The following is a 23546-nucleotide window of genomic DNA, read 5'->3' on the forward strand; positions in this document are numbered from 1 at the left end:
GAATTCTTGGTTTCAGGTGGGTCAGGTACCGTCTGCATTATCTCTTCATGTGGAAAGATTATGGTCCTTAAGATAATTCCTAAGTTAATTTGGGGTGTTATAGATAAATATATGTATGATTATGGAAGTTATATGAAAATGGAACTCCATACTTTTATGTATTAAGAGTTGCAGACAATCCAGAATGCCCTCCTCCTGCCCGTACCACATTGTACCAATAACCTCATATTGATCAAAGATCCACATACTACGTGGAACATGGAATTATGGAAAATCCCTAACGATTATTGACTAACATATTAATCTGATAATAAGAGCTTGCTAATGATCTCATTACTTTTAGGGAAATTACAGAATAATAAAAGATAAGTGACTATACTGATTGACCTTTGAACCTTATGTGCAAGACGGACTTAATTGATTTGAGAGTCAGCTTGACTTAACTGTTTACATATTAAAATAATGACCCATTAGTGACAGATGTCAGCCATAATTATAAGATAAGGCAATGAGGTAATGTGTGGAAAGGTCCCTGATTTTTCTTATAAAAAGCCTATTTGAGACACTTCTCAGTGTTCATTTGTGATTTCTCTGACCGTATAGATCCTATATACAATTTGCCGGCAGACAACTAAGACGAGAACACACACATTTTGTGTGCCCCTAACAGGGTGATCTTCATGCTATCAGATAGACAGATTATTGGGTGGGGCTGGGGAAAACCCAGCAGTCATGGTAGACATTGGTACCAATGACAAAGTTAGAGGGAGGTGAAAGGTCTTTAAAAATGATTACAAGGAATTAGGAGAGAAGCTGAAGTACAGGTGGTGTCTTCAGAAATACTGCTGATTCCACTACGTCACTAGAAAGTCAGCGGGAACTTAAGGAGATAATTGTCAGGAAGAAAGGGTTTAGGTTCATGGAGAACTGCGCTGACTTAAGACCTCAAGCTCAATGACGACATGTAGGGCAGCTTCGACAATGTACAGCACACATGCCCAACTCTTGCTGATTATATTTGACCCACGACACCAGAACCACCACACCTATGTGGGGCCATTATTCTGCATGGAGGACTTTGTGGGGCCCACTATACTGTATGGAAAACTATGTGGGGCCCATTATACTGGATGGAAAGTTATGTGGGACCAATCATACTGTATGAAGGACTATGTGGGACCCATTATTCAGTATGGAGGACTATGTGGGGCCCATTATACTGTATACTGGATGGTCCACAATTTTGTCCAAGTTTTTCATTTTGGCCTTCTGCATGTTTTGAGCTTTACATCCCTGATGTAAAATCAGTATGGTTAATGTACATGGAAATGGCAATAATGGAAAGCTGCTAACTGGACTTTGTTACAATCCTCCTAATATAGCTGAACATGAAGAGGATGATATGCTGCAACAAATTAAAAAGGCAACAAAAACAAGTCATGGTCAAAAGTGTTGGCTCCCTTTAAATTGTTCCAGAAAATGAAGTAATTCTCCCAGAAAATTATTGCAGTTACATGTTTTGTTATACACGTTTATTTCCTTTGTGTGTATTGGAACAACACAAGAAAACAGAGAAAAAAAAAGGCAAATTTAACATAATTTCACACAAAACCACATAAAATAGGTCGGGCAAATGATTGACACCTTGCCAAAATTGTGGGTAAACAACTTTGTTTCAAGCATGTGACGCTTGTTCAAACGTGATTGTGGCAAGTAACAGGTGTGGGCAATATGAAAATCACAACTAAAACCAAATAAAAAAGGGAGAAGTTGATTCAATCTTTGCATTGTGTACATATGTGTGGCACACTAAGCATGGAGAAAACAGAAAAAGGAGAACTGTCTGAGGACTTGAGAACCAAAATTGTTGAAAAATATCAATAATTTCAAGGTTATAAGTCCATCTTTAGAGATCCGGATGTTCCGCTGTCCAAGGTGCGCAACATAATCAATAAATTTACAACACATACAGTCAAATATGGTGGCGCTTCAAAGATGTTTTTGGGTTGTTTTGCTGCCTTTGGTCAGGTACCTTGACTGTGTGCAAGGAATTATGAAATCTGAAGATTAGCAAAGGATTTTGGGGCACAATGTAGTGCCTAGTGTCAGAAAGCTGAGTTTGCATCCTAGGTCATGGGTCTTCCAGCATGACAATGACCCCAAACATACTTCAAGAAGCACCCAGAAAATGGATGGAAACAAAGTGCTGGACAGTTCTGACCAGCAATGAATCCGGATCTAAATCCCATTGAACACCTGTGGAGAGATCTTAAAATTGCTGCTTGGAGAAAAACATTAAAATTTGAAAGTTCTCAGTGGTTGATACAATCTTTTCAGTTAGCCATTAGTCAGTAAGCTTTCGAGACTACTCAGGTCTCTTCATCAGATATAGTATAATACAAAATCTGAAGAGTCACATATTTATACACAACATGGCACAGGAATAATGCAATAGATAAGACAAGTGACGTGAAGCAGAACTATCAGTATGGGAGAGGGAGAAGCAGTTGTGGCCGTAAAAATGTTTGGCCACAAGTAGATCTATTCTTTTTTTTTCTTTTATTGTGTGGCGATGAGAATTCATCATTTTTTTAAGTTTTTGCCCTGTCTCCCCTACATACAGACCCCCAGTTGGACATTTGGTACATATAATTAAGTTCATTGTGATGCAGCTGAAAGTACCTGGGGTCTTGTGGTCCTGATGTGAGTTGGGAACCTTTATCTTGTCCGTGGTCATTATAAAAGGACAGGTTTACATTTACAGTTGGTGAGGATAAATTTTGTAAGTTTCACCACAAAGGTGAAACTATCCTCCCGGTCAGTTTGCTTTCCCTCCCAGTACCTTTTAATTCTAACAATGTTAGGTTTCGGGGAGATTATTCTTGTTCCTTTTATTTTTGGTTCTCCTTAGCTTGCCTTCTTTGCCCTATATGAATGTGTTTTTGTTTCTCATTCAGCTTTTTTGTATTTTACTTCATACTTTCCTTTCCCCTTGTTAAGAGTGTGTTGCAGCCTCCCCTCTGGTTCCTCTGGGGGTATGAGAAACTCCTCAATGGCTTATTAGTTAGTTGGGTGTGTGGTGGTGTTTTTAGGTGTGCAGCTAGGGCCTTTCTAGTCTCTACAGAGACTAGTTGGGTGTAGTTGCGACATTCTCCCCTGTGTGGGTTCTCTGGTGCTTATCAAGATCCGATTTCTGGTTAAAACATTTCCCACATTCTGAACATGAAAAAGGCTTCTTCCCAATATGAGTTTTGTGATGTTTGGTAAGAGTTGATTTCTCTGTAAAACATTTTCCACAATCTGAACATGAAAAAGGCTTCTCCCCTGTGTGAGTTCTGTAGTGAATAATAAGATTCCATTTATTTTTAAAATATTTCCCACATTCTGAACAGGAAAAAGGCTTCTTCCCTATGTGAGTTTTGTGATGTTTGGTAAGAGTTGATTTCTCTGTAAAACATTTCCCACATTCTGAACAGGAAAAAGGCTTCTTCCCTATGTGAGTTTTGTGATGTTTGGTAAGAGTTGATTTCTCTGTAAAACATTTTCCACAATCTGAACATGAAAACGGCTTCTCCCCTGTGTGAATTCTCTGATGTTTGATAAGATTTGATTTCGTTGCAAAAGATTTTCCACATTCTGAACAGGAAAATGGCTTCTCCCCTGTGTGAATTCTCTGATGTTTGATAAGATTTGATTTCTCTGTAAAACATTTCCAACATTCTGAACAGGAAAATGGCTTCTCTCCTGTGTGAGTTCTCTGATGTGTGATAAGAATTGATTTCTCTGTAAAACGTTTCCCACATTCTGAACAGGAAAATGGCTTCTCTCCTGTGTGAGTTCTCTGGTGCCTAACAAGATCTGATTTCTGATTAAAACATCTCCCACACTTTGAACAAGAAAATTTATTCTTCACTGTGTGAATTTTTTGAGGTTTAAGAAAAGACTTTTTGAGAGGAAAACTATTTCCATATTCTGAACGTGAAAATGGCTTCTTTGCTTTAGGAGCAATTTGTTTTTTAATGCTTATTTTGTGACTTTGATTTTCCTTAGTAGTCGGTAATGAATCAGAAGACAGGACCTGTTTCAAAGGATCAGATGACAGATCTTGGCTGTGAAGCGATGATGGTAAATCTGGAGAAATGGCATTCACTTCAATTGTATCCTGTTGGATCTGAAAATTATCTGATTTGAAAATTGAAGATGTCAGCTGTCCCTCTGATCTCCTGGTACAGACATCTGCCAAGAATAAGAACAATTATTATTTTTAATAAAAAATCCTTGAATTTTATATGTTTTAACATTTCTACTTAAATTGTCCGTAAAAAGGCAAGTTATATAAAAAAAAATTCACTTATTCACCAGAACAATGACTGTCTAATAGAAAACCTCATAGGATGGACCAGTAGAGCGTGGTGTTCAACTGTTTTTTCATTCTGCCTCCCAAATATGGAATAAAAAGACACAAAATGATGTTATGTAGGCGAAAATAATACCAATAAAAACTTCTACTCATCTCACAAAAAACAAGTCCCCACTCAGATCCATCATCTGTCAATGGAAAAACAGAGGTTTCCACATTATTAGTGGCTCAAAGGCTTTTGAAAAGCAACATGGCTTCCATAAACCAATCTAGCAATATCAGCTCTTCCAAAGTCAGATATCCTTCTCGCTTCTGAGCTTCGCAGTAGTTTATGTGCCTAAATCTCATCTAGCATCCATGTATTTGGTATTACTATAATGAGAAGAACCCACTTAATTTATGGTGTGTGTCTCCTGGAGCACAATCTGGGCACTATGTGTTGGGTAATAAAATGGCATATTTGCAATTTTCACTCTCCAACATCCACTGCGTGCTAATTTCTGGAGAGTGACTGTGGAGTCAAAATAGTCACTACTCCTATAGATTATTTCACTGAGGGTTATAATTTCCAAAATGGAGTCACTTTATGGGGATTTCTACAGCTCTGGTTTTCTGCCATTTTGTTACATTAGGGCTTCTGCAAAAGGTGTGTCCCATCTCCTCTGGGTCGTCTACTTCTCCTCCTGCTCCGACTTGTGTGACTTGTCTGCTTTTGTCACCAGGAGCCTTATTCATTCTGCAGGTGGCGCTGGTGATGGAAGAGACGTCAGAACCAGAAGCTCTGGGCGGCGCAGGCTCTGTCCAGCCACTAAGATTAGGGTGCCTGGGACCTGTAGTACCATCCAGTCTGGCAGTATGTGTGTGTGTGTTGTCCAGCTGGAGTAATCTGCTCCTTGCTTCAGCAATTTGGAAAGCACCGCACCCTACTAAAGCTGGAAGCATATTGCCGGAAGCTGCCAGATACAGCCTTGTTCTCCTCTGGGTCAGTCCTCTGTGCTCAGCTCCCGGCTTGTGTATTTGTTTCCTGTTGTGACCCCGGCCCGTTTACTGTCTACTCTTGTGTCTTCTGAGTTCGTATTTTCTCTGAGTTTGCAGGTAACACAGTGACCCAAGCCTAGGGATCTCTGTGTTAGTCCAGATCCATGTAGAGGGGTTAAAGGATGATGAGCAAAGTAATTTGTGTTTATGACGTAAATTTATGAAGTAATTTATGTCCTCCCTCTGTCTAAAACTGAATCTGTCAAAAACTGAACTACTCGTATTTCCTCCCTCCACTAACCTACCTGTGCCCGATATTGCCATTTCCGTTTGTGGCTCAACCATTACTCCCCAGCAACAAGCCCGCTGTCTTGGGGTCATTTTTGACTCAGATCTTTCCTTCACTCCTCACATCAAATCACTCGCTCGTTCATGTCATCTACACCTCAAAAACATCTCAAGAATCAGGACTTTGCTCACCTTTAACTCGGCAAAAACTCTTACTGTAGCTCTTATTCATTCTCGTCTGCACTACTGCAACTCTCTACTTATCGGGCTCCCTCTTACTAAACTCTCCCCTCTCCAATCCGTCCTTAACGCAGCAGCCAGGATCATATTCCTCGCCAACCGCTACACCGATGCCTCTTCCCTGTGCCAGTCATTGCATTGGTTACCCATCCAATATAGAGTTCAATTTAAACTTACCACGCTTACCCACAAAGCGCTCCATGCTTCAGTACCCCCCTACATCTCCTCCCTTGTCTCAGTCTACCACCCTACACGTGGCCTCCGTTCTGCCAGTGACTTAAAACTAAAATCCTCCATAATCCGAACTTCCCACTCCCGTCTCCAAGATTTCTCGCGTGCTGCGACAATTCTTTGGAATGCACTACCCAGGACAGTTCGATTAATTCCCAATACCCACAGTTTCAAGTGGACCCTAAAAACCCATTTCTTTAGACTGGCGTATCGACTCCACACACTATCTGTCCATCCCAGTTGTCCATCCCAGTTTTCCCCCATATTAAAATCTTCTTCAAGTTAAGGTTCATACCAACCATGCACATAATAGCCTCGGTCAGGACTGCACACATACTGGCAGGCGACCAGTCCATGTATTATTTATCCTATTTAGTATATCAAGGCTGCATTATACAATATATGTACATTCTACCTTTTGTGTCTCCCCCATTTCCTCATAGACTGTAAGCTTGCGAGCAGGGCCCTCACTCCTTTCGATATGAGATATGCTTATTCTGTATTGTCTGAATAAGTCCCCCCTAAAATTTGTAAAGTGCTGCGGAATATGTTGGCGCTATAAAAATAAAAAAAATTATTATTATTATTAATTTGTGAAATCTGTAAATGGGTTAGATAAGGCAAGCCTGTTCGTGGTGGCCATCTTTTGAGCTTCCAGGTGACCATGAACAGTGCCCCCAATACATTGTGTCTGCTAACTATTCCAGCAAGATCTGCATTCAAATAGCTAAATGTCGCTCCTTCCCTTCTTAACCTACCATGTGCCCAGACAGTAGTGTACAACCATATATAGGGTATTGTCAGATTCAAAAGAAGTTGGAATATTATTTGTAACGTACATTTGTTTCCAATTATCCTTTGTGAAGAATTCCAAAGTTATCATCACATAAAGTGATTTGAAAAATGGGGCCTGTTTAGAAACACAAAACTGACTGTGGGAAGGGGTTAAATCAGAGGATTACAAAGTCAAAAACTGTGATTATACACAATAAAACATCTACTGAAATGATCAAACTAAACAGTCTCCATCAGAGAAAAATGAGTAACTGGTGGTGAAACCTCCCTGGGGTAATTGGAGTATGGGGCTCGATGGCTCTTGGGAATCTAAACTATCGTAAGGGCCAATATTTTCTGTCAGATGAGAAGACATATTAGACATTTAAAGTGAACTTTTTTATAATACTGCAGAGCTGAGGGGTCTTAAATTTAGATTTCGGGCATTTGGAAGAGATAATGGAGATCTTTTTGAAAGACTACCAGGGAGTTACAGAGTCACATAAGTGAGGCCGGCCGATCCCACCACAATGAAACCATCATACAGAATGAACTTGTGAAAAAAGAAAGAATATATAAGCATGTAACATCCCCAACAACAATGTATGTATGAGGGGAGAAATCCAACACTAAACCGGAGTCACACTCATATATGGTAGACCATTGGAGCTACTATGAGTTCTGACCAGAACAGTAGAGAAAGTATTAGCGCCCCCATTTCAGGAGAGATTGTGCAGTAATCTGAATTCCTTAGGATTGAAAACATAATGGAATTTATGACGTGGAGTGAATCCATGAAACCAGGGCTGGAGCCAACACATCTCCTGCAGGTGTGAATAAATGTATATTACAGCCATCAGCCACGCACAGCTTAGAGATATATCATGGCACAGTGTAAATTTTGTGTACATTATCGCGATCCTATTTGAAGTTAGTTGGTTTGAAAAGAAATTGAACAGTCAGGATAAAGGGAAACTCGGCTGTTATTGTACAGAAATTCACACTTGGCCTCACTGCATGTGTAATGTTGTCGATCATAAATGTGAAGTTTGGCCAGAAAGACTGGACCTGGTCTTGTAGGTACCATATGAGCACATTCAGCAGCACAGAAGGTAGAGAAGGTAGATTTATCCAATAAGATATCAGGGATCTAGGAACCCAACACCATCATTACCCTCCGCTTTCTCTTACAGGCCCATCATAATATTTTTCTTCAACTGATTTTCTCACTTGTCAGCACATTCTACATACGCTGTCATTTGGCTTTGTAGTTTACAGATCTGGGCAGGTAATGGACAGTGTCTTGTAATCCCAGGGGGAGGTGGATCCTCCAGGTTGTAAGTTCTATAGAAAAGGGCTCTCACAATTTCCCAAAGTAATTTGAACATTTTCAGATGGAGGAGAATGTTGTGGTCTAGAGGCAAAATGGTGATCACACAATTGTGATACAGCTGGACTACATCACCGATAAAGCAGCCACAGACAGGGACTGAGAAGAATCTGTGACGACTTCTCTGTATTTAGTGGTTCCTACTCACCTGGGTAGTCATATGTAGGAATCTCCTCTTTACACCGCTCATCACCCCTCACATATGTCTCTGTAGTATTAATATGGGTCAGATCTTCACCCTGAAACAAATATTGTAAAAGTCACAGACAGATGGAGAAGTCCCATCTATGATCATCTCTAATCCTGCCATCTCCACCGTTCTCATTACACAAGTATAAAATATATAATACTGGTGGATAAAAAAAGACTGAGCACAAGACCTTCACAGCAGTCTACATATCATAGGGGAGATCTCATGACACCTTCTCTCCATCTACCTGATGATCCTGAGGAACATTGGGGTCTTCTTGTTTACAGTTCTGTGGAAGAAGAGGACGGGGACATCTCTCTGGTGTTGTCCTCTTACTGGATAGATCTGGAGGAAACACATACAAGGACTGAATTCATTCTTTACATACAATTATAGGCCGTGTGTGTTCAGTCCTGTCTATTACCTGGTGATGTGAGGGGCTGGGGAACCGCCATCATGACGTCCTTGTACACATCTTTGTGTCCTTCTAAATACTCCCACTCCTCCATGGAAAAATAGAGGGCGACATTCTGACACCTTATAGGAACCTGACACATACAATGATACCGTCATCCCCCCGATCCCTTCATAGCGTTACTGTATAATGTCCCAGCATTCCCAGCAGTGTCACCTCTCCAGTCAGCAGTTCAATCATCTTGTAGGTGAGTTCTAGGATCTTCTGGTCATTGATGTCCTCATGTATCAGGGGGTGAGGTGGAGGCCCCGTGATTAATCTCTGGTTATGGAGAGACACATTAATAAATCTCACTACAGACATTTCCAGAGTCCTCACCTCTCCAGTTCTGTCCATCTGTTATTCCCATAGATAATAATGATGTAATGTGACGTCATCAGAATCTCTCACCTCTCCAGTAAGCCGGAAGAGGATCTCTAGGGTGAGGTGTAATATCCTCTCCACCATCTTGTCTCTGTCCATATCCATCTTTGATAGGGAAATCAGGAAAATTCTCTTATATAGAAGATCTTCTCTGAGAGGATCCGATATTGTAGAGAGAAGATGATGAGCCGATGTAACATGATAAAAATCATGTGTAATAATACAATTACTGGAGATAATAAGGGGAAACATATAAGGAGATTTATTATTTTACAGAATTTCATTTTTTTCCCTTTACATCTAGTAATAAAACCTATATATTTTAGGCCACAGACAACGAGCAGTTTCTTCCTCGGAGTCTGCAGCTGAATACGCTTCTCATAGACTCATCTTCCATAAAGCTAATTCTCATCTAATTCTCTGACACTAGAATTGACATTGAGAATAACCTCGGCACTCAATGGTTCTTATAGAATTTTTTTTTTTTTAATGCAGGCCAAAAACAAAAGTAAATGTTTCGGTCGATCTGACCTTCATCAGTAACTGTTGGAAATAGCACAAAGAACAAAACAATAAATAAAAGAATAAAAATAAATAATAAAATAAAAAAGCATATGCAAATGGATCATAGTGCAATAACATGATAATATCTCTTGTTTAACCTGAACAATAAACATGCTGTCAAACAGTGCATAATATTTTGTAAAACCCCATTAATGCGGATACAACATCACAGTATAGAGCAAGTATATATACAAATTGAAGAGAGCTGACACCTACTAGATTGCTGGATGGTATTCAAAGGTAGGAATTCAAAAGTGTGGAGATATGGTGACACTGGTTACTTGGGTCTGCAGAAAAGAGCAGAGAGTGGCAGACTCAGAGTTAACAGCTGAGAGGGACTGTGGAGGCAGAGATACCCAGAATAGAGCTGGACGTAGCATAGCTGTGACCCAGAGTTCCTGGTTATAAAGTTGGTACTGCACGTAGTGGCTTAGAGGAACGCAGTGTCCACCGCTAGTTCCTGGTACTGTGCGCGTTGTCAGGGGCAGGATGGTATCTAAAGGCCGGGAGCGGGAATAGAGAGGGCGGCTGACCAATCGCCGCCAATCCCGCAGTGCTGTGTAGTGTGAACTCCGGAAGTGCACGTGTGACGTCACCGGAAGTGACACGCTGCTCCCAGGAAGCTGTGCGTTCCACAGGCCGGTGTAAATGCATTCCAGTGAGCCGGAAATTTCAGTGCCAGGGAGAGAGAACGTGCGTTCCACCAGTATAGAGCATAAGACTTAATGGCCATGAGCCAGAGCCTTTGTTGGAGTGGAGAAGGATCCAGGAGAGGGGACAAGAGGAATAATCTGCAATAAAGGAGACAATATTTGAGTAGGATATGGAGATCAAAACATGTATATTATTGACCTATTCAAATTGAAGACCACATTTCCAAACGTAAAATATATTTCAACATAGGGTCACATAAGATCCCTGGGTGACAAGTTTCTCTATACCAATTGTTCAATGAGAACCAAACTCCAAACATAAAAAAACCTTATATAAAAGGCCAGTAGGTCATAGTCCCTATTAGGGCCTTTCGGCTCTAAGGACTGTAATTCATGAATCCAGAAGGCTTCTCTACGTTTGGTGATAAAGTGTTGGGGAATGGGTAACATTAGGTTTTTGCACAGAATTGTGGATTTGTGCTTTGAAATCCTATCCCTTATGGGCTGTGTCGTCTCCCCCACATAGATTCGGCCGCATGGTCATTTAATAAGATATTCCACATATGAGCTGTCACATGTAAAGTACCCTTTGATGTTGTACATCTTGCCAGTTTGTGGGTGATGAACAATGCTACCCCTGATGACATTGTTGCATTGACGACATTGGAATGTACCCATTTGGGATTCTGCAAGAACGGTTGTGCGGGACCTTGGTGCGCTGCACCCAAATCAGCACTTACCAGAGAGTCTCTAATATTGGTTGCCCTCTTAAAACACGGTAGGAAGGGTTGCTGGAATGCAGGGATCGTGGGATAGTCGGTTTGTAAGATGCTCCTGTGTTTCCTAATGGTTTTATGCAAGATGAGGCGAAGAGGTCGAACGTGTGAACGAAGGGGATTCTGTCCTTAGTGTTTGGAAGATCAGTTCTGGAATTACACGCCAAGGGATGCAAGAAGCTAGGTGGATAGCCTCGTTCAGTGAATTTGGTCGACATTTCTTGTAACCTCTGATTGCAGATAGTTTCACTGGACACTATCCGTTTGACCCTCTGAAATTGTGATGTAGGTATAGATTTCTTCATCAACCTTGGATGATTGCTAGAAAAGTATAATAGGCCATTGCAATCGGTGGGCTTGGAATAGAGGTCAGTTGTTAGGTGGCCCTGTGTATCCTTGATCACCATGGTATTAAGGAAACTAACCCGGCTTGAATCATATGTCATGGTGAAGCTCAAATCTGGCCATGCGGAGTTCAGTGTGGAGAAAAAACTAAGGATTCCAAGGGACCTCCCCCATATGCAAAAGATGTCGCCTATGAAACGTTTCCAGAGAATACAATGTTCTTGAAAAAGTGGATTAGAGTGGACCACCTGACTCTTGAAGGTTGCCATGTAGCTCCTTGGTCAGTTCCTTTGAGCTCATGATTCTCATTTGGTCTGACATGCACTGTGAGCTTTGAGGTCTTATATAGACAGGTGTGTGCCTTTCCAAATCAAGTCCTATCAGTTTAATTAAACACAGTTGGACTCCAATGAAGGAGTAGAACCATTTCAAGGAGGATCACAAGGAAATGGACAGCATGTGATTTAAATATGAGTGTCTGAGCAAAGGATCTGAATACTTATGACTATGTGATATTTCAGTTTTTCTTTTTTAATACATTTGCAAAAAAAATTCTACATTACTGTTTTTTTCAGTCAAGATGGGGTGCAGAGTGTACTTTAATGAGAAAAAAAATGAACTTTTTAGAATTTACCAAATGGCTGCAATGAACAAAGAGTGAACAAATTTAAAGGGGTCTGAATACTTTCCGTACTCACTGTATAAATAGGAACTAGGGGTCACAGTTATGCTACATCCAGCTCTATTCTGTCTATCTCTGCCTCTACAGTCCCTCTCAGCTGACTGGGTGTCACCTCTCTTCAATTTGTATATATACTTGCTCTATACTATGATGTTGTACCGCATTAATGGGGTTTGATTAAATATTATACACTGTTTGACAGCATGTTTATTGTTCAGGTTAAACAAGAGATATTATCATGTTATTGAACAATGATCCATTTGTATATGCTTTTTTATTTTATTATTTATTATTATTTTTTCATTTATTGTTTTGTTCTTTGTGCTATTTCCAACTGTTACTGATGAAGGTCAGATCGACTGAAACGTTTACTTTTGTTTTTGGACTGCATTAAAAAAAAAAAAAAATTCTATAAGAACCATTGAGTGTTTAGGTTATTCTCAGTTACAGTATGGGTTTGGACCCTACTCGAGCACCTCTGTCCGGTAGTGCAGCGGTTATTTTCTTATCCTGCTGCGCCTGTATGCTTGCACATCGCAGTGATATGTCATCACTGACCTTTTCATATAATGCGGATGAGACATCTACCATTCTGACTGCCTAACGGTCCCACCTAAGGAAACCAGAGGCCGGGACGTGGAAAGGCAACACCGACATCTGATCAACATAGAGCTGCACTGTGCAACTGTAACAGAATACCTAAGGGTCCAACGGATCCCTAGGGGGCTGAGAGTGCCAATACGTCCCACCTTGTTTTCCGATCAATCGGATTACTGTACCAAATTTGAACAGATTTTGAATAAGTGTTCATTTGATTTGATGACGCTAAGAGTCGATTTTTTACATAAGGCTATCAACTCAAAGAAGGACCAAATCAAGAACATCAAGTCACAACTCTCCTCTACAGTCAGCGCTGAAGAATTGACAACCCTCTAGGGTAAGATCAAGGACAACACTGACCGCCATCGGAGAGACACTGAGGCAAGGAAACGAAGAAAGTTCTTAAGAGATACAGAGGATTACGATCTGAACAGAGTTTACCAATGTCAGGACAGATCTTTCTCTGGGAGAAATCCCAATCGATTCAACAGATCATCCACCGAGCTTTCCTCTTCCAGATCGGAACTGGACAGGTGAGACCCATATGTCTCTTCTTCTCATTTTTTAGGACAACCAAGGCGACGTCAAACAACAAGAAGAAGACGAGAAGAGGCGGAAAACATGAGAGGCAACACCGACTTCATCAGGGTGACTCGGTCTCAGGCGCAGGCCCCTGGTGGTAAATATTTCCTCTTATACACTTAGCACTGCCCAGCTAACAGTACTACAAAAAGGTCTCTCCTTTTATTCAGTTAATAGATACAATACCTTTAACTTGGATATGGAACTGCTGCGGTTTTACCGCTCTTTGCCCCTGAAAGCACATTTAGCTCAAACTGAAATGTCCGGCGTTAATAACTCTAGTAGCATCCATCCCAATCCAGCTATAGCCATCACATCCAGTAGTTTGGCCCTCCGCACAAAAGGCTCCTACAGATCACCCATGCCCTTGAAACGTTTATCAGCTTTGTGGACACTGTTTTTCAGGAATTACGCTCCAAAGTTGACATAGGTAAACTACACTATGAACCCAATTTGTCCTCCCTTGATCAACAGGCTTTGAGAAGTCTCAAAGAGGACAAAAATTTGGTCATAAAACCAGCCGACAAGGGAGGAGCAATTGTGGTCATGAATAAGTGTGACTATGTCAGGGAAATAGAGCGTCAACTTAGTGCCCAGACTACATATCGCCGATTGCCCCATGATACCCTGCCCCAATACAGCACTTTAATATCTTCAGTCATTAACCGCTTCATTACGGCGGGCGTCATTGATATTAAAACAGGTGAATTCCTTTCAAAGAAACATTCTATCACACCGGTCTTTTACGTCTTGCCTAAGATTCACAAAAGTGTAACGGATCCACCGGGGAGGCCGATTGTGGCCTCCACAGAGTCACTTCTATCCCCATTGTCTATTTTCCTTGAAAAAGTCCTCACGCCCCTCATTCAACAGAGTCCATCTTTCCTACTGGACACAGGAGCTTTCCTCGCCTAACTCACTGAACTCAAACAGGTCCCAACTAGGGCTATCCTAGTCTCTTTTGATGTAAAAAATCCATATACATCTATTCTCCATGACCAAGGAATCAGGACAGTACAGAATCTTCTCATTGAGTCACACACGGATCGACAGGTAGTTGATCTGTGCAATGAATTACTCACGTTGGTTCTTACCAATAATTATTTCTTGTTCCAGGACACCTACTGTATTACCTCAAAATTAAGGGCACCGCGATGGGCTCTATTGTGGCTCCCCCATATGCAAATTGATACATGTCAGCCTTCGAGAGTCAGGTGGTCTACTTTAATCCACTTTTTCAAGAACATTCCATTCTCTGGAAACGTTTCATAGACAACATCTTTTGCATATGGGGGGGGGTCCCTTGGAATTCTTAGAGGTTTTTCTCCACTCTGAACTCCGCATGGCCAGATTTGAGCTTCACCATGACATATGATTCAAGCCGTGTTAGTTTCCTTGATACCATGGTGATCAAGGATACACATGGCCACCTAACAACTGACCTCTATTCCAAGCCGACCGATTGCAATGGCCTATTACACTTTTCTTGCAATCATCCAAGGTTGATGAAGAAATCTATACCTACATCACAATTTCAGAGGGTCAAACGGATAGTGTCCAGTGAAACTATCTGCAATCAGAGGTTACAAGAAATGTCGACCAAATTCACTGAACGAGGCTATCCACCTAGCTTCTTGCATCCCTTGGCGTGTAATTTCAGAACTGATCTTCCAAACACTAAGGACAGAATCCCCTTCATTCACACGTTCCACCCCTTCACCTACATCTTACATAAAACCATTAGGAAACACAGGAGCATCTTACAAACCGGCTATCCCACGATCCCTGCATTCCAACAACCCTTCCTAACGTGTTTTAAGAGCGCAGCCAATATTAGAGACTCTCTGGTACGTGCCGATTTGGGCGCAGCGCACCAAGGTCCCGCACAACGGTTATTGCAGAATCCCAAAATGGGCACATTCCCATGTCTCCAATGTCGTCAATATAACAATGTCCTCAGGGGTAGCATTGTTCATCACTCACAAACTGGCAAGATATACAACATCAAAGGGTACTTTAGATGTGACAGTTCATATGTGGTATATCTTATTAAATGACCATGCGGCCGAATCTATGTGGGGGAGACGACACAGCCCATAAGGGATAGGATTTCAAAGCACAAGTCCACAATCCTGTGCAAAAACCTAATGTTACCCGTTCCCCAACACTTTATCATGGCAGGTCATAGTATTTCTCAAGTCAAATACCAGGTATTGGAACAAGTTTTTAAACCACGTCAGGGGGGGCGACCGAGTGAGCCTTCTCAAATGTAAAGAAACCTACTGGATTCATGAATTACAGTCCCTAGAGCCGAAAGGCCTTAATAGGGACGTACTGGCCTTTATATAAGGTTTTTTTTTATGTTTGGAGTTTGGTTCTCATTGAATAATTGGTATAGAGAAACTTGTCACCAAGGGATCTTATGTGACCCTATGTTGAAATGTATTTTACGCTTGGAAATGTGGTCTTCAATTTGAATAGGTCAATAGTATACATGTTTTGATCTCCATATCCTACTCATATATTGTCTCCTTTATTGCAGATTATTCCTCTCTGGCACACTCTTGTCCCCTCTCCTGGATCCTTCTCCACTCCAACAAAGGCTCTGGCTCATGCCCATGGGGTTTTATGCTCTATACTGGTGGAACGCACGTTCTCTCTCCCTCAAACTTCTGGCTCACTGAAACGCATTTACACTGGCCTGTGGAACGCACAGCTTCCTGGGAGCAGCGAGCCACTTCCGGTGACGTCACACGTGCACTTCCGGAGTTCACACTACACAGCCCTGTGGGATTGGCGGCGATTGGCCAGCCGCCCTCACTATTCCCGCCCCCGCCTTTAGATACCATCCTGCCCCTGACAACGCGCACAGTACCAGGAACTAGCGGTGGACACTGCGTTCTTCTAAGCCACTACGTGCAGTACCAACTTATAACCAGGAACTCTGGGTCACAGCTATGCTACGTCCAGCTCTATTCTGGGTATCTCTGCCTCCACAGTCCCTCTCAGCTGTTAACTCTGAGTCTGCCACTCTCTGCTCTTTTCTGCAGACCCAAGTAACCAGTGTCACCATATCTCCACACTTTTGAATTCCTACCTTTGAACACCATCCAGCAGTCTAGTAGATGTCACCTCTCTTCAATTTGTATATATACTTGCTCTATACTATGATTTTGTATCCGCATTAATGGGGTTTGACGAAATATTATACACTGTGTGACAGCATGTTTATTGTTCAGGTTAAACAAGAGATATTATCATGTTATTGCACTATGATCTATTGGTATATGCTTTTATATTTTTATTATTTATTATTCATTTATTTATTGTTTAGTTCTTTGTGCTATTTCCAACAGTTACTGATGAAGGTCAGATCGACCGAAACGTTTACTTTTGTGTTTGGACTGCATTAAAAAAACATTTTTCTATAAGAACCATTGAGAGCCGAGGTTATTCTCAGTTACAATATGAGCTTGGACCCAACTCTAGCACCTCTGTCCGGTAGTGCAACGGTTATCATCTTATACTGGCATTGACATTAGCAATTCTGCAGGAGATATTTATTTCATGTGACATGAGAAATAACTACTTCATGATGAAGACAAAATCTTCATCTTCTACTACGGCTCTAAAACCATATTTGGCCACAGTCCGTCACTGACTACATCACCACCGGCCGTCTATATGTTTCCCGTCTTCCCTGAACTGTAATCTTCTATCACGTTAGATCTCAGGTCTGATTCACACACAGAAGTTTAAGGATTTTATAAAAGCTGTTTTGTTTGCACAAACACCGCAGACAGAAAAGATTTGATACTAAAGTCTACATGTATAGTGTATTATGGGGTTTATTTCTGGCCTTAGGCTTTCCTATATTACAAGAAAACCCCAGAAAAAAAATTGTTTTTGGTTTTATATGAACTCTTTTGGGCACCAGAACATAGATGTGCACCGCAGGGATGTCACAGGTGCGGCAGCAATAAAATCCCTGGCAGTTTAACCACTTGCTCCTGCAAAAACCAAACATGGCATCTAAGAAGGCGTGACAGAGTTCGGCTGATTGCCCCTCCTCATCCCCCAAGTACTCAATAGTATGGGGCTGCCTAGTTCCTACAATACTGAAATGCCTAATAATGGTGTCTGGGCCTGCAATGTACGAAAGTCTATTAGGCCGGGCCAGAGGCAGCGTTCCAAACGTTACCTTTTAACGACCCCATAAACATTTGACTACAGTTGCATGGAAGCACTGATTTTGGGGGTTTTGGTTGACTATATAATGTATTATGAGGCCTCCCTACAGTCAGTCATACAAACCACAGGAAAACTGGAATATTTGTGTATGGGGGAGTCTGGATAGATAGCCGTCTGCCAAATGACCGATCAGTCAACACTTATCTCATGTGTATGGGGACTTTACTATTGCACAGGCAGTGATAATACACAGCACTACAGTAGTACAGTGCATCACCGGAGCGATCAGAGGCTTCTGTGTTGTATGATAGCACTAATGAGAGTTGTTAAAAAAAGTTTAAAAAAAGTTTTAAAGTGAAAATATCACAGTTTTGGCAAAAATAAATATTTGTCACTATAGGGAAAACATCATATAATGGTAAAATGGAGAGGGAGGTCAGCTCACTGTTTATTCAATGCACCTTGTCTGAAGATCACCGCATGGAGCCGCCCTGGTCAGGGACATTTCAAGGTTCAAGTAGAGAAAGGAGGAGAGATGGATTCTCCAGCATGGTCTATATTGTTAAAACCTCACATTTATTGTGAATTCATAAAAACTGTTGTGATGGCATACCACCAAGTGCCCACATACCAAACCAATGCTTATTCCTGATTTACAACATGTGAGTCTCTCTGATACTTTTATATCCTTCCCTTTCCTGGGTGTCCATTGATTACTGAGCACTTCTCAGACAATTTAACCCTGTATTGTATGGAAGTAAAAGATAATACACAAATACAACTCATGCATGAGACATTCAATAAAATCACTGGAAATCAAAGACAAATACAATTAATTGCACTGTAATATTAATCCTGTCTGATGTTCATTCCCTGTGGGGCTCTAGTTTGTAAATTAAATATCCAATATGACTTTCTATTTAAGATTTTTCTTTTCATATCTCCACCTCTTAATGGTTTATAAGACTTTTCTATTCCTAATATCTGAAGGATCTGATATCCCCTTTATGTTTTTGTGAAAAGTGTCTTGAAACCACAGACACGTTTAATGATTGTCTAATACATTTTTTTAGCAGATCTGACGTGCATCCCGCATATTGTAATTAACTCTCTATACACTCTATTAAATAGATGACCCCTATAGTGTTACAACTGATGAAATTGTGTATTGCAAATTGCTGTCCCGTTAGATTTTCTTCAAATGTGTCAGCTTTATTAACATAGTTGCATGCTTTACAGGATGTATGTCCACATTTAAAAAAAAACCTTATAAGATAACCAAGTCGCCAAATACTGGCCCATAAAGACACACTTTGTCACTCTCGTACTCCCTACTGATTGAACCACTGGACCAGTCTAAAACATGCTTCCAATCTCAATGGGAGAGAGATCTGGGTTGCACCTTAACGAGGGATCAGTGGAAGCAGATCTTAACCTTGACACACAAATCATCAATCAGCTCGCGATTTCAGGTGGCCAGCTATAAACTGCTGTCTCAGTGGTATAGGGTCCCAACTCGCCTACACTCTATATTCCCAGATGCTAGTCCCATGTGTTGGACATGTGGGGAGGAGGGGGGTGACCTACTACATATTTTCTGGACCTGTAAACTCCTTTCTCCTTTCTGGGGAAAAGTTCTACTAGTGATTAGTAAATTCACTGATCTTATTTCAGACCTTGACCCAGCTTTCGTCCTTCTCCATCACAGCAACATCCCTTTAAAAACATATAAAAACTCGATACTGAGACACTTCATCACGTCTGCTAGAGCATGTATTCCCTCGCTATAAAAAAGTAACAATATCTCGACAATCTCACTATGGTTCTGCAAAATAAATGCGATTATGTTAACGGAGGAGCTCACCTATACGATCAATAACTCCCATGATAAATTTTATAAAACATGGTTCTACTGGTTGGAGTTTAAATCTACCGCTGATTACCTTGACCTCATAGGGGAAAACTAAAGGTACCGTTACACTTCGCGACGCTACAGCAATCCCGACAACGATACGACCTGGCTGGGATCGTTACTGCGTCGCTATGTGGTCGCTGGTGAGATGTCAAACAGTCAGATCTTCCCAACGACGCAGCAACGATACGGTGACCCGTAGGGACCTGCATGACGATGTTGACGGTCGTTGGGACCCTGTCACATAGCAGCTACTCTGACGATTCAGACCTCGATGAGAAACGACTTCCCAGTTCTGAGTCGCCAACGAGGTCGTTGGTAAGGTGTCAAACATAAAGATGCATGCTACCCAGTGGGACCTCAACGATCAAAAATTGGTCCAGGCCATTTCGACACGACCAGCGATCTCACAGCATGGCTCTGGTCGCTGCTATGTGTCAAGCGTAGCGAGATCGATGCTGAGGTCGCTGTTGCGTCACAAAACTTTTGACTCAGCAGCGATCTCGCTAGCAATCTCGCTTAGTGTGATGGGGCTTAAGTCTATACTTTAGGAGCCCCTCTGATATTACCCTAACCCTCTTACCCATACATCCCTTCCCCCACTTTCCTTTATCTTTGTTTGAATTTGTGTTTTTGGTTTTAACTACTCGTTTTTTCTTTATAACCCTTATACACCCCCAAAATTAAAGTGGAAAAACACACTACAGGCTGATCCAACTTTGATGTAATGTCCTTAAAACAAGTCAAAATGAGGCTCAGTATTGTGTGTGGCCTCCACGTGCCTGTATGACCTCCCTACAATGCCTGGGCATGATCCTGATGAGGTTGCGGATGGTCTCCTGTGGGATCTCCTCCCAGACCTGGACTACCGCCAACTGCTGGACAGTCTGTGGTGCAATGTGACGTTGGTGGATGGAGCGAGACATGATGTCCCAGATGAGCTCAATCGGATTCAGGTCTGGGGAACAGACGGGCCAGTCCATAGCTTCAATGCCGTCATCTTGCAGGAACTGCTGACACACTCCAGCCACATGAGGTCTGGCATTGTCCTGCATTAGGAGGAATCCAGGGCCAACCGCACCAGCATATGGTCTCACAAGGGGTCTGAGGATCTCATCTCGGTACCTAATGGCAGTCAGGCTACCTCTGGCGAGCACATGGAGGGCTGTGCGGCCCTCCAAAGAAATGCTACCCCACACCATTACTGACCCACTGCTAAACCAGTCATGCTGAAGCATGTAGCAGGCAGCAGATAGCTCTCCACAGCGTCTCCAGACTCTGTCACGTCTGTCACATGTGCTCAGTGTGAACCTGCTTTCATCTGTGAAGAGCACAGGGCACCAGTGGCGACTTTGCCAATCCTGGTGTTCTGTGGCAAATGCCAAGCGTCCTACACGGTGTTGGGCTGTGAGCACAACCCCCATCTGTGGACGTCGGGCCCTCATACCACCCTCATGGAGTCGGTTTCTAACTGTTTGCGCAGACACATGTACATTTGTGGCCTGCTGGGCTCTGGCAGAGCTCTTCCTATTCCTCCTTGAACAAAAGCAGAAGTAGCGGTCCTGCTGCTGGGTTTTTGCCCTCCTACGGCCCCCTCCATGTCTCCTGGTGTACTGGCCTGTCTCCTGGTAGCGCCTCCAGCCTCTGGACACTACGCTGACAGACACAGCAAACCTTCTTGCCACAGCTCGAATTGATGTGCCATCCTGGATGAGCTGCACTACCTGAGCAACTTCTGTGGGTTGTAGAGTCCGTCTCATGCTACCACGAGTGTGAAGGCACAATCAACATTCAAAAGTGACCAAAAGATCAGCCTGAAAGCATTGGTACTGAGATGTGGTCTGTGGTCCCCACCTGCAGAACCGCTCCTTTATTGAGTGTGTCTTGATAATTGCCAATAATTTCCATCTATTGTCTATTCCATTTTCACAACAGCATGGGAAATTGATTGTCAATCAGTGTTGCTTTCTAAGTGGTTGTTGCAACTGCACTTGGGGACACTTTCAAAGTTTGCCCAATTTTTCGGACTGACTGACCTTCATTTCTTAAAGTAATGATGGCCACTCGTTTTTCTTTACTTAGCTGCTTTTTTCTTGCCATAATACAAATTCTAACAGTCTATTCAGTAGGACTATCAGCTGTGTATCCACCTGACTTCTCCACAACACAACTGATGGTCCCAGACAAGAAATCCCACTTATTAAACCTGACAGGGCACACCTGTGAAGAGAAAACCATTTCCGGTGACTACTTCTTGAAGCTCATCAAGAGAATGCCAAGAGTGTGCAAAGCAGTCATCAAAGCAAAAGGTGGCTACTTTGAAGAACCTAGAATATAAGACATATTTTCAGTTGTTTCACACTATTTTGTTAAGTATATAATTCCACATGTGTTAATTCATAGTTTCGATGCCTTCAGTGTGAATGTACAATTTTCAAAGTCATGAAAATACAGAAAAATCTTTAAATGATAAGGTGTGTCCAAACTTTTGGTCTGTACTGTACTTGGAGTTATATTCTGTTGTTTAAGTGTTCCATTTATTTTTTTGAGCAGTGTATGTTAATCCACATGAATATGTAATGACTTAATGTTTAAGTCTGAGTCACTACGATGGTATATCCTAAAACACATTGAACCAATGTTCTACCAGTGACTCTACTTTGTATTGTGTTTAATTATTTCATTTTGTTTTCAAATGTTTTGGAAATACTGGTTATTGTTATGGTTATGGGGTCATGTTTGACCTACTACTTGTTGCACAACTAGTACCCGGTGTTTGTATTTGTATTTCCTTTTCAAAACTTAATAAAGATAAGTTTATAAAGGATAATCAAGTCACATTGCGTTTGATATTTGTTGCTTGAAAAAAACTAGGTGAAAGTTTTCCGCCCAGTGTAGAAGCCTTTATGGATACAAAACTCAAACAAAATATGCAAAAGAATTTACAAAGTCTGGAGGATGGATCTCAGACATCGAAAAAACTAAGTTTGAAAGAGATATCAAAGACTACGAGTCAAATTCAATTTACACATGGAAATGAAACAAACCAAGAGCTACTGTTCTGAAATACAAGTCACACAATAAATTCAAAGGAAATAGAGGAGAGCGGAGGTCAGCTTCACAAATCCTAATGTGTCCATGGGTTCCTCTAATTATAATTCTCTGAGGACTTATCTGATGTATCAGTGGGATCAACTAAACACAGAAGGAACAAAAATAAATTCTCAAGTATTCCCCACAATTCAGCACAAAACAACGGAGACGGGCGGGCAGAAAGCTCAAGCGTGCCCGGACATGTGCGTTCCATGCCGGAGTGCATCACGGTCTCCTATCTGCGAATGCGCATGTCCGGAAGCATGCGTTCCACACATATGGTATTGGATTGCATTCCACCAATATAGAAAAATCCTCTCTCTGAGATCAGCGTCATGGGAGACTAAAGCAAGTATTGCACATCCTCCCATCATGCAATAGGCATGTAGATCTACTTTATCACGACATAAAATATGGGATGGTGGCCCACAGTATATTCCTAAATGGTCAAATTTGACCCTTATTGCATAGAGATACACAAGGAACACCACACTTGTTAATTATGAAATAGTAGATGTGGGATATAACTGATAAGAAATAATTCTGATATAGAAGCTCAGATATCTCGATGAAGTACAACAATAAGTGAACCCATTCACAGGGAACTGAGTAGCAATGGGTAGAGTATAAAATCCAAAATGTAATCCAGAATGGGGCTGCATTAACACAAAACAGGCATAGGAAATTTACTCATTGAGTCCCTTAGGGGCTCGTGAATCCAGTCTAAAAATCCACTCACTTTCTTTTTTGAGGACACATCTATTGTGATCACCTCCCCTCACATTGGGTTTAACCACCTCAATGATGCAAAAGGAGATGTCTCCGGTTTGACCTCAATGTACACTGTTCATGTGTCTCG

At 41.6% G+C, this 23546-nt stretch overlaps 1 protein-coding gene across 1 annotated transcript in view; it reads right to left on the reverse strand.

Annotated features, from left to right (window-relative positions):
* Nucleotides 1-277: 277 nt before the first annotated feature.
* Nucleotides 278-23546, reverse strand: part of LOC141176168 (uncharacterized) — a 29269-nt gene continuing 6000 nt past the window's right edge. The window contains exons 2-7 of the mRNA XM_073660164.1: nt 9317-9518; nt 9083-9187; nt 8876-8999; nt 8699-8796; nt 8410-8500; nt 278-336 (exon numbers count right to left, since the gene is read on the reverse strand). Of these exons, the coding sequence (XP_073516265.1) occupies nt 278-336; nt 8410-8500; nt 8699-8796; nt 8876-8999; nt 9083-9187; nt 9317-9518 (679 nt within the window). The remainder of the gene's footprint in view (nt 337-8409; nt 8501-8698; nt 8797-8875; nt 9000-9082; nt 9188-9316; nt 9519-23546) is intronic.

Source organism: Phyllobates terribilis, unplaced genomic scaffold, assembly GCF_046119375.1.
Source record: "Phyllobates terribilis strain yellow unplaced genomic scaffold, ASM4611937v1 Scaffold_17__1_contigs__length_24005725, whole genome shotgun sequence".
In the NCBI taxonomy this organism is placed as follows: Eukaryota; Metazoa; Chordata; class Amphibia; order Anura; family Dendrobatidae; genus Phyllobates; species Phyllobates terribilis.